Consider the following 12,535-nt stretch of genomic DNA (forward strand, 5'->3'; position numbering starts at 1 on the left):
TGCCTTCACCCTGTACCTGGGAGAGGCAGGAGTCAGCCCAATCCCCACTGCTGCCGTGCCCCAGAAGGGGTGCTCCTCTGGCAAGTGAGAGGAGCAGCTGTGGCGGCAGCCTCCTCTTGTTGACTCACCCCCCTCTTTCTGGGCAGCTCAGTGTGGCGAACTGACTCACAAGCTGGCCCATCCCAACCAACATGCCACTCAGAGGGGAGAAGCTGAGGGTGGCAGCTCTGTGAGTGATCATCTGCATCTGCCCATTGGCTTATTATCTGCTCTCTTTTTGGGCTTTATAATGGTGGGTGTTGTTGCACCGTGTGTGTGTGTGTGTGTGTGTGTGTGTGGCAGGGGGGAGGGAGAAAGAGCAAGTTCTACTTCCTCTCTCTCTCTCTCTCTCTCTCTCTCTCTCTCTCTCTCTCTCTCTCTCTCGGCAGTGCCATGGGCTCAATCCTCTGCTATCCCCACCATGCAACCCAGAGAGAGAGAGAGAGAGAGAGAGAGAGAGAGAATGTGCACACCTGCCACCTCCACTTGCCCTCTCTCTCTTGGCAGGAAGGTGGGGGAATTTGCGCTGGCTGGAAGGTAGCAGGGAAGACAGGGGACCCCCGAAAGGCATATTGATAAAGAGTCCCCCATAACCTGGAATTTGCCCGGCACTAAGTTAAAACGATTGTTTTGTATTTATGTACTTTCATCTTTAAAACATCGACCTGTTAAAGAAAGCGAGCATCTTAAGAAAGCCCATTGTAAGTCCCAGATATGTACTCTAGAAGGGCGGGAGGAACTGCTCTCCCTCCGTCTCCTTCACAGGCACGCATGCACGAATAAAGTGACAGTTCTGCTTTCACAACCCCAGAAAATAGTGCTACCAGAATACTTTCCTCCTCCCCACCCCCGCCACACACACATGCACTTTCCCCTCGAAAAACCCAGATCTCCTCCTGCTGCCTTTCTTTCACTCCCCGTGTGAGCTGAAGTGCCCCAGGAAAGGGTAACGACTCGGCAGCGCTGGGTTGGAGAGAAGCAGACACCCAGGGCTAAGCATCACCTCCCTATGTCCGGTTCCCATAGCAATCAGAGAGACATCGGTTGCCAAGGCAACAACATCCTCCCTCCCAGACAGTATCAGATCAGAGGTACCAACTCGGCTGCGGCCGGCTGCATCTGGAGGGGAGGGTGTGTGGAGGGGAGGAGGGTGTGTACTGGGGGGGGGGAGAGATAGAGAGAGGAGAAGGATATGGCTGGGGAACTGCCGTCACCAAACCCTCGCCTGGCAAACGGCGAACGCTCCTAGGAAGCGTTCCTGTTTCGAGTGAAAGCGTTCCATTGTTTCTCGCCCGCCACTCCAAGCCGCGGAAGTTGGACACTTTCCCCGAATCTTTTCTTTCTTTTGTTTCGCGACGCCTGCTCTTTCCCAGCGACGCGCGCTCGCGCGCTCGCGCACGCACACAAGCAGCCGAGAGCCCTCTCCATCCGCCGTCCACCACGCCCCACAGCTCAACCCTTCCCAACCCCGGCTGCTACCTTCAATACAGCAGATCCTCCAGAGCCCGGAGTGGGTTAGGTCCCCCTTGAGTTTCTTGGGTTGGGTTGGCGACGTCTCGTCCGTGGTGATGTTGGTCCCGTTGCAGATGTTGGCGCTCGAGTAAAGCCAGTAGTCGGTGCCGATGGCGATGGTCATGAGGCTGAAGGCGGCGAAGGCACCCACCGTGGTCAGCAGCAACTGGACCCCACGGTCGCACCACACCATGGTGCTTCATACTCCCCCCGACGGGCTCAGGGGGCAGCAGCAAGACACAGACGCAGCCGAGCACTGCCTTCCCCCCACCGCGCCCGAGCAGCGGCTTCCCCTCCTTCTTCCCCCTCCTCCGGCTCCCCCTCGCCTCCCTCCTTCCATCGACGCAGATCGCAGCGAGGAAGCCAAGACATGGGCGGAGGGGAGGGGGCGAGGAGACAGGGGAAAGGCGCGCCCAGGGGCCCGAAAGGAAAAAGAGGAAAGAAGAAAAAGAAAAGAAAGAAAGTGCTCCTCCAAAAGGTCTCCGCCTCCGGGGGCGCGAGGAACAGCGGCTGCTCCGCCAAGCCCCCTCGGGCGGCGCTGGGTCGGGGCGCTCCCTCGCCTGGCCGCGGGCGCTCTCTCCAGCGTGCTGCGCGCAAGGCGGCACCCGCCACAAATCGCCTCTTCCCGCCGCCTCAACTCCTCGAAGGAGGAGGTGGGGCGTCTCCGAGGGCTCTCGGGAGGCGCCCCCTCCCCGGCTCAGGCTCCGCCTCCTCACCCCACCCCGCCCCACAGGCGCTGGGCAAAAAGCCCCACACGCGCGATTGGAGGGGTGAGAAGCGAGCGCGAGTTTGGCTACGCGCGCGCCAACACCTCTCCAAACAGCAGCCCTCGAGGCGCTCGCCTATAAGTGTGAGTCGACGGAAGGAAATATTTCTAGGCGGAGGAGACATAAAGGGAGAGGGCCAGTAAGATGAAGGATTTCCCCCCCCCCCGAAAGGGAGGGATTTTTTCAGGAAACAGGTGGCAGCCTAGTTTTGGGGAGTTCGAGGATACTGTTTCAGGACTGCGCCGTTGTGACTCCGAAATTTGGAAGGGTACTCTCCTTCTGCCGCGGGACTTGACGCGCACCTAGGCCGTGCCCGGGCACTGCTCATTTTCAACTGAAAGACAATTGCGCTAAAAGTTTGAGAGGAAGGAGGTGTGCTTGGCTGTTGGTACTTAGTGGCCAATTTGGTACCCGGTTTTCATTTTTAAAACAATGCACTGTATACATATAACACACACTGTGTATACACTATACATAATAGTAATAGTAATGATAATTTCATTATTTATACCCCGCCTATCTTGCTGGGTTGCCCCTGCCACTCTGAGCAGCTTCCAACACATATAAAGACATAATAAACATTAAAAGGCTTCCCTATGCTGGGCTGCCCTCAGATGTCTTCTAAAAGTTGTATAGTTCTTTATCTCATTGACATCTGATGGGAGGGCACCATTGCTGAGAAGGCCCTGTGCCTGGTTCCCTGTAACTTCACTTCAAGAAGTGGGGGCAGGGCCGGCTCTAGGCCCGCCCCCGGTGGTGCGGGGCGGCAGGCCACCGGGGGTGCTGCTGCGCCCACTGAGAGGCACGGCTGAGGCTGCCCCAGGCGCGCCTCCGCTGTTCAGCGCAGCGGCATCGCAACAGGGGGCGTGCAGCGCCCCCTGGCTCAGGGCCGGCCCTACGACAGGCTGGGTGGCGCAGTGCAGCTGCGCCCGCCCGCTGCGCTGGGAAACGGGCCGGGGGGGCGCCGGAGGGATCCGTCGCACCACGGCGCCAGGGCACCGGGCATGCTTAAGATGGCCCTGAGTGGGGGACTGCTAGAAAACCCTTGGAGGAGGACCTCATTGTCTGGGCTGAATAATGGGGGTGGAGACGCTCCAAGGTCATTTAGGGTTTTAAAAGTCAACGCCAACACTTTGAATTGTGCTCCAGAACGTACCAGGAGCTAGCTAGTGTAGATCCTTTAGGATTGGTGTCATGCATGACTTCTTCCAGACTTTTTGCGGGTTGTAGTTTGTTAAGGGTGCTGGGGATTATACCTCCAGGACCAGCGAACAACAGTTCCCAGGATTCTTTGCAGGGCGTAGTGCTGTGCTTTAGATGGTGTGTATAGCTACAGCAAGAGGCGAGTTGGGTGTCAGCAAAAGAAATTCTTTTACTAAATGCAACACAAGGAAACTAAGGAATGCTGCTAGTCTGAAATCAGGACATTGAGAAGCGTCATCCCCTATAGCTTACATAGAGAAGGAAACTACAGTGGTACCTTGGTTCTCCTCCAAACTTAATCCGTTCCAGAAGTCCGTTCCAAAACCAAGGCGTGCTTTCCCATAGAAAGTAATGCAAAACGGATTGATCCGTTCCAGACTTTTAAAAACAACCCCTAAAACAGCAATTTAACACGAATTTTATTATCTAACGAGACCATTGATCCATAAAATGAAAGCAATAATCAATGTACTGTACTATAAAATAAACAAGACAGTATTGTAGATGATTTTAAAATTAATTTTTTTTCTTACCTGCACTGATAGTCATTGTTTGGATGAGGGGCTTTTATCCATTTCTGCAGTCACACAATCAATCAATCAGTAGCTGGACTAGGTTCCACACAGTCACAAAAACAAATTAATTGAAAGAGCCTCAAAAACAAACACAAAATAAATAGCAAAAATAAAAGCGCCAAACTTAATCCGTTCTGGAAATCTGTTTGACTTCCGAAATGTTCGGAAGTCACAGCTTCTGACTGATGCAAGCACCCCGGAAACAATAGCTGACAGCTGCATCAGATATTCAGCTTCCAAAAAATGTTCGGAAACCGGAACACTTCTAGGTTTTCGGCGTTTAGGAACCAAGGTGTTTGAGTACCAAGGTGTTTGAGAACCAAGGTACCACTGTAATGTGCTTCACAACCAATGGCAGCTGCCATACTCCACATTTGAATGAGATGCCTAATGCTGGATGACCTTGTCTTCATAGCACACCCTTTACATGCTTGCTTCTGGAAATTTTGCAAAGGTTTTCCTATGCAAACCTTTGTGGACCGGATGCTTTCCAAGTTGAGGTGAGAGTGCCCTGCATGTGAAGAGATTGGATAGCTTCATTTACATTTGGCAAAGGCCTGTTTTCTAAGGGACAAGCAGTGCCTTACCAAGACAACTGGAGAAGTAGAGTAATTGCAGAAAATGAGTGGAAATGATAATGATGCTTCCTTGCTTCCCACACATAAATGTACTTGAGAGAGGAATATGAAAATCTAGCCGGAAGATGACCTCCAGCTGCTCAGTCCTGGAAGAAAGGGGATGCAAAAGCGGTAGAGTCTATTTTTTTGAAATCTCTTTGGTAAATGAGGAGGAAGGAAGAGGGAGAGGGAGAGGGAGAGAATCCACTGAACTAGTTTGTAAAGTGTGCCATGTGTCAGGAAGCAGCAAAGCTGTAAAAAGTTGCAACAAGGGAAGAAGACGGTGTTGTCTGACCTGTGACGTCTGGAATCCAGTAACTGAGTATGATTTAGCTGTATTTCATTGGTGTCTTTGACCTCCCATTTGATGGTGGTGATTAAATTTATTAACTATCCTTCAGCATCAGATCCCAAAGTTGTTCACAACAATTTAAAACCAATATTAAAAGCAGTTAGATTACAGTCACAGGAATATGGTGGGCCTATTGAGGTTGGATGGCCATCTGTCATGGATGCTTTGGTTAGTTTAGGTTTTTTGCATTGCAGGGGGTTGGACTAGATGACCCTTGGGTACCTTCCAACTCTATGATTCTATGAACACACACAACTTGGGTCTCAACAGCCAGAGTAATGAGGCGCCTCTTTAGAATTCACTGAAAGCTGTGTATTGTAGGTGTGGTTCTCTTCCTTACTTCCGTGGTTGTTCTCTGGAAAAACGTTGCAGGCTTCTGAGATCACTGAAGGCCAACCACAGGCTCAGTGATTGGGATGGCTACCATCCGACAGCATCATCATCCAGGCACCTCCACTCGCTACTGCCTGGCAACTTTACCCCTGACTTCACAGGTTTCCACCCGTGAATATCCACTGGTTCATCCATTCACCCTGGAGGGTGACCTCCCTCACCCCCTGAATATATAATTCCCAGGCACACCACATATGGAGGGGTGACCCACGCCACCCCCTGAATGCACCCAGACACACGAGTCACCTCAAGCACATTTGAAACTCCCCATTCATGCGCACACAGACACATTCCACTCATCAGCCACTCTCGTTCGTTTACATACAAGCCCCAGCTTCAACGCACAAATATCCACACAGCTTCTGTCAACAGGCTTCCAAAGGTGAATTTAAACCAGCTTCCACCCACAGATCCAGCAGCATCCAAATGCAAACTCCACTGGCTTCCACCCACCAGTATCGGCCAGCTTCCACCAGGTGCATCATCAGGCACCTGGCAGCTTCAGACTGTGTAGATCAGCCACCTTCAAGCCACAATCCCACAAAGCAAATGAACTTACGGTACCTTCTCATTGTTCCATAGCATCTTGCTGCTGTAGATGGTCACCTCACCTTGTCTGATGTGGAAGGAGACCACCCAGAGCTTAATGCCATAGCTGTTGCCCACTGTCTTCTCTAGATGGCCGGGGCCCCATACTGACCTTCAGACTGGCCCCCAGACATCTAGATGGCTAGGCCCCCAGATGTCTAGACAGAGGATCCCCAGATCCCCAGAGTATATGTCTAGATGGCAGGACTCCCAGATGTCTAGACAGATGGGCCCCCAGCTGGTACCCCAGATATCTAGATGGCTGGGCTCCCAGATGTCTAGATGACCGCCCCCCTGATGGGTCCCAGACAGGCACCCAGGCATCCAGATGGCTGGGCCCCCAGTCATCTAGCTAGCCAGGCCTCTGACAGTCTCCCAGATGTCTAGACAGCTGGCCCCCCCAGACATCTAGTTGGCTGGGCCCCAGATAGGCCCCAGATGTCTAGATGGATGCCCCCCCGACAACTAGCTCTTTAGCCAGCTCATCCCAGCTCTCTAGCTAGCTCATCCCAGCTCTCTAGCCATCTTGCCAGCTCATCCCAGCTGATCCCAGTTCATCCCAGCTGCACCAGTTTGGAGTCAATCAGACAAGATTGGGTTTTGGGGTGTCCCTATGGCCCCCAGTTTGTGTGCAAATTACTCGGTTTGGGGGAGGGGCTGTGCAGAAAGTGGGGCTTGCGGCATAAATGGCACAAAATCAACACACCACTTTTGGAGTCAATCGGACAACGTTGGAACTTCTGGCATTAACTTGTGACTCCTAATTGCTTTGTCAATAATTCAGTTTGGGGTGGTGGTGTCACAAAATGCAGAGTCGCAGCACAAAGCTAGCGCAAAACTTTGGCATCAGTTTTGGGGGAGATCTGGAATTTCAGAGTCACACATTAATGAAGCTGTATATTTTGGGGGGTGAGGTGGGGAGTGTCAGGAAAAGGTCTGTCATGCAGCCGAGCCCCGTGGAAGAAATTTTCAAATGTTGTTCCTCTTTCTTTTCTGAGGTCTGATTGCGCAGTGAAGTCACAAGTCAATCAGCGCTTTCCTCTGAGTTACAAATAATATGAATGAAAGGTATTGCAGTTTAGCAAACGCATTTAGATTGAGTGACTATGGCAACGTGCCATATCTGAGTCTGAATCAGAGAGCAGGAGAGTTAGCACTGGAGCTCCTTTAGAAATTATAATGATACTGTCTCCATAGAGCAGACAGAATCTGTAACAGGTTTTTACAAACACAGATACTCCAGGTTTCAGCTTGATAATAGTCTTTCCTCTTGTTGAAGTGGTTGACCTTTGATTAACATTTATCTCGTTTAATGTGCGGCACTTTTGATTCAAAACATGCCTTTGACTTTGACTTCAGCCTTATTTCTCGACATCATCTCATATGCGGTAACTTGCAGATCACCACAGGGAAATAAGCAGAAATAACACAAGGGCTGTGGCCACACATAAGGTTAAACAAAGGTTTAGCACTGCTTGGATAAGACCCTGTGAGTTCGAGCCCCCAGGTTCTCACAAGCATTGGTAAAACACCAGACCAAAAAGACTCTTAGTGCAATCATTGGGTGGAATTCAATGTTGCGCTAAGGAGATGGTTCCATCAGCACAAACATTCCTGCTTGCCAGAGAGAATGATTTCCTTTCTTCTCCCCTCATGTACTGTTCAACCCTCTGGAGCAGATTTGAAAATTTATTTTAAAATATTTATAGGCCACCTATATATGAGTAAAACTAACAACAACAACAACAAATTTATTATTTATATGCTGCCCATCTGACTGGGTTCCTGCAGCCACTCTGGGCGGCTCCCAACAAATAGAAACACAATACGACATCAAAAACTGAAAACTTCCCTGAACTGGCCTGCCTTCAGATGTCTTCTAAATGTCAGATAGTTGTATATTTCCATGACAACTGATTGGAGGGCATTCCACAGGGTGGGCGCCACTACTGAGAAGGCCCTTTGCCTGGTTTCCTGTAACCTCACTTCTCTCAGTGAGGGAATTGGCAGAAGGCCCTTGGAGCTGGACCTCAGTGTCTGGGATTATGCAGTAAGAAATAAATATACAATTCCTAACAATTATAAAGCAGAATACAAGGCCAAAACTTCCAGTAAAACCCAAAACTTCAACAAAAATCAGCAGTAGTAAGTACACCCCTAACCCCGAAATAAAGCACACTTTTCACATGTCCATCAACCCAAAGGAGCACAACAGCAGCATAAGATATCACTCATTAAGACTTTGCCTATTTTGTGATTTTAAATCCCTGCTGGCATTCTCTCACCAAAGAGTGCCCACCCTTCTACAAACCTTACCTGGCGATGCCACAAGGATTGAACCTGGGATATTTTGCACGCAGAGCATGTGCTCTATCAATGGACCCATCTCAAGTGTGAAAAATTCTTACCGAAACAGAGTTCTGTGCTGGTATTCTTAATAATGTCATAGATAAAGACTTGTCATTTTAAAAACAGCTAGTTCTTTCCAAATCCAGACTCATCAAAGCATCTCAGTATGTTGAAGCAATAAGAAGGTTGATAATACTGTACTGATTGATGTATTTTCTTAGGAAGCTTATACTTTATAAGACCATAGATATCTGAGGACCACTGACTTGAGGAATGCTGCTGGCCGTCTTCCTCAAATCTGTTCTGGATTAACCAGTTGCACTGGTTTTATTGCAGGATATACTCACAACCCTCTAATTTAGAGATTTAGATTCATTGTTTTGGCATATACTCTAGGGCTTTGTGTACTCTGTGCTGGGGGGGGGGGGGAGTCAGAAATCTGTGCCAGAGCAGCTAAAGCTTGTGCCAATAGAAGTGAAATTTTGTGACCTGTATATAAATTATCCACATTAAGCAAATATGCATGTATTTGCTAATTCTGCCAGTAAGAAGGATGGGCACAGAGCTCATTCTAATTAACTAGGGTTGCATGCAGTTGACCTGTCTACTGAGCATTCGTCCTGATTTGTTTGCACAAAGTTTGCAGGGAAGTTAGATGATGGCAGCTGTTTAATGAAAAGTCATTCTGATTTGTTTGTAGGGAAGTTATACAATTTCTGTATTTATAACAATATGTATACATCAGTATGTCATAAAAAATATCAAGGTGGCTTGCAATAATACCTACAGTATAATAAAAGCACATAAAAAAAATTAAAATCTGAGACCATCGACTATGGAAATAAATGTTCTTCATTGCCTGCATAAGCCCGGGCATCATAGAGGAGTTTTCACCGAGCATTCATTAGCTCAGTTGGTTAGAGCATGGTGCTGATAATGCCAAGGTTGTAGGTTTGATCCCTGTAAGGGACAGCTGCATAGTCCTTCATTGCAGAGGGTTGGACTAGATGATCCTGAGAGTCCCTTCCAACTCTATGATTCGATGATCAGGAGGAGTCTGCTGAATCGCTATGGGCAGAACATTGTGATATATCACCAGCGAAACAGCGTGCTATACCAATATACCATGATGTCTGAAAGAAGATGCATTGACTGGCTTCATGGTTTCCTCCACATTGTGATTTTTGCATAGCACACACACACACACCATGATTCGCAATACATTGCCAGGTCAGAAATTATGAAACCGATATCGCAATATGGAATTTAAACCAGTTTAGCACCTTTGCACTTCTGCTGACCAGAAACAAATCACAACCCCTGGCATGGGCGTACCCAGGATCAAAACTAGGGGGGGGCAAGGGGAGGGGCCAAGGCACGGAAGGGGAGGGGCCACAAAGTGGGCGGGAACGACGAACTCGCGCTCCGCCGGGCTGTGCCCCTCCCTATCAGCAGGGCTGGTAGGCGGAGGCGGAGCCCAGCCCAGCGGAGCGCGAGTTCAGCGTTTCCGCCCAGCGCGCCGCGCTCTCTGGTTCCCCGCCGCGCTTGGCCTTGCCAGAGGGCGCGACGGGGAGCTGGAGGGAGGGTGCGGCGCGGTGCGGCGGGAATGGCGAACTCGCGCTCCGCCGGGCTGTGCTCCGCCTCTGCCCACCAGCCCTGCTTCTAGAGTAGGGCAGCTGCCCTAACTTGCCGCATGGTGGGTACGCCCTTGACCCCTGGCTTAGTTTGGGGCCAGGGGTCATTGTTTGTTTCACTCGAACAAACAAATCACAATGGGTGAGCCAAGGGTTGTCCATTGTGTTCTTAGCAAAACAAACCACAATCCCAAGTTCAGACATAACACTAAGACAGGGATTGCCATTTGTTAACTCCCAGGAGGAGCTGAAAGAGTCATTTGAGCACAGTAAGCCATACTGTATGGCTTACCATGACATGCAAACATGGACATCTTGTCTGGATCATAGGACCACTGGCTAGTTTTTCTTTGGGCTTCCTGGCAGCCTCATCCTCCTTGATAGCTGTTGTTCACCTGAGTGTTTTCTGTGTGAGAGAGAGATGAAATGGCTATGGTATTGAAAGGAGAGCAAAAAATACTTTTAAATATTCAGAATAACTGTCTCCTACTCTCAACCATTTGTCACACATTTATTGGTGGAATTTTCTTCCAACAAGGTATTACATGCAGCTTTTCTTCTTTCAGAGCTTAAAGGGGATATGTCCAGAAAATTTCCTGAAAGATACTTTTGTGCAAGGCGTTGCTAGAATAAAGAAGGGACTTCTCTTCCCTCCCCTCCCTCCACCTGAATAGAAATCATTGCTTCCTCAAATAAAGCTTTTGAAGTAGATATAGTCTGGCCATCATCAAAGGCTAAGATTCTAATTTCTCACTGCTTTCCCCCACCCCTTCCTACTGTGCCCTTTCCAAGCTTTTAGCTGTATGTCCCTGCTGTGTGCATGTGTGAATTAAACATCTAAGAATGCCCCGAAGCTGTAAGCACATCAGTGTAATTGATTATTGTCATCTCCTATGGGCTTTGATATCTTTCCTATCTAATTTTATGCCACTTATTAGGAAATAAATCATCCTTAAACACTTTATTCTAATTATACTGAGCATAAAGAGATGAAAAATGTGTTTTATGTCTCACACACTACAGTATTAGACTAGACTACTCTTCTGTAATGACATAAATAAGCTATTCCGAAGCAGTTAGCAAATTAACAATTTCAGCACATTTCCAGTAAGTATATTAAGGGAAGAGATGAAAGATTATTCTAGTTATTTGTATGCCGCCTAAAAATTGATTGGAATTGACTACTGCATGTAATGTTCAGCTACCTGACAATCTCAACTTTTGTTGAAAAAGCAAACCATGCCTCCAGGCTTCTAGTCCTTTGGTCTGCAATGGGTTTCACATAGTATGGGCAATGCCTAATGCAGCCACAGGTGAGTTCATATGTCACAGTTGTTGTTGTTTTTCCTAGGAGGAGGAGCAACTAACCTTTGACACCTTGGACCTAAGTTGAATAGGGCCCATATGTCTAAGAATTCTAGCATCAAACCGGTAACTTCACAGCTCATCCCTAAACCCTTTCAGAAAGATGATCTGTGGCACTGACTAGCTGCACTGACAGAAGCTAATTTTAGTGACAAGTTTCGTATACTCATGTGAGGAGACCCAACAATTTCATATTTGAATTTCCAGGCTGGATGCACTGCCTGGACCTGATGGCTTGTTCGTTTTTAATTTGGTGGTTTGCCATAGAACTTTATCTCTCATCGCTTCTTTTTGACGGGTTCTTTGAGTGCCTTCCTGAGGGGAGGTGCAAAGGAATGAGTCGCTGAGGCGGAAGTATCTGTCCGAGATCTTCTGCTGCCAAAGCTGCCACAAAGAATTCATTCAGCTTCTTTGCAATCTCCCTTCAGTAATAGTTTCACTCAAGTGTCATCTAGTGGCCCAACAGTCTCCCTAGCTGGTTTTCTGCTTCTGATACAGTTAAATAAGTTTCTGTTGTCTGTTTTCATGTTTATTTCCTGTTTGCTCCTTGAAGTCTTGTTTGCATTATTACCAACACCTGTTTTGCCATAATTTGTGCTCTTCCGTTTATTCCTCATTTGGTGAGTGGATCAGATTTTATTTTTTTATTTTTTAAAAAGAAGTCTAATTCTCTGAAGCTTCCTTAACTCTGCTCGTTAACCACACCAGCATTCCTTCAGTACTTTTTGATACATTTCCTAATCTTAGGTATACATTCTATCTTGACATGGTTTTAAATAACTTCCACCCATCTTGAAGAGCTTTGACCCTCTTAGCTCTCCTGTTCAACTTTCCTTTTAGCGAATGTGCTCATCTTTAAAAAAGATTCCTCATATGAAAGTAAACGTGACCCTGTTGTACCTTTTGACAACTTAACCATTCACACATATATGTTTAAATTGACAGCACTGTAGTCACTATTCCTGGGAGGTTTAACAATGCTTAGATCAGGGGTCCCCAAACTAAGGCCCAGGGGCCAGATGCGGCCCAATTGCCTTCTAAATCCGGCCCGTGGATGGTCCGGGAATCAGCATGTTTTCACATGAGTAGAATGTGTCCTTTTATTTAAAATGCATCTCTGGGTTATTTGTGCAGCATAGAA

General features: G+C 48.1%; 1 protein-coding gene and 1 long non-coding RNA gene across 2 annotated transcripts in view; one reads left to right on the forward strand and one right to left on the reverse strand.

The window, feature by feature from the left end:
• Window positions 1-2,192, reverse strand: part of CACNG4 (calcium voltage-gated channel auxiliary subunit gamma 4) — an 80,820-nt gene extending 78,628 nt beyond the window's left edge. The window contains exon 1 of the mRNA XM_035104013.3: window positions 1,519-2,192. Coding sequence (XP_034959904.1) covers window positions 1,519-1,744 — 226 coding nt within the window. The 5' untranslated portion in view covers window positions 1,745-2,192. The remainder of the gene's footprint in view (window positions 1-1,518) is intronic.
• LOC148686762 (uncharacterized) overlaps window positions 1-12,535 on the forward strand; it is a 178,026-nt gene that overhangs the window by 114,093 nt on the left and 51,398 nt on the right. The gene's annotated exons all lie outside the window — the stretch shown is intronic.

This window comes from Zootoca vivipara, chromosome 2, assembly GCF_965207765.1.
Source record: "Zootoca vivipara chromosome 2, rZooViv2.hap1.1, whole genome shotgun sequence".
In the NCBI taxonomy this organism is placed as follows: Eukaryota; Metazoa; Chordata; class Lepidosauria; order Squamata; family Lacertidae; genus Zootoca; species Zootoca vivipara.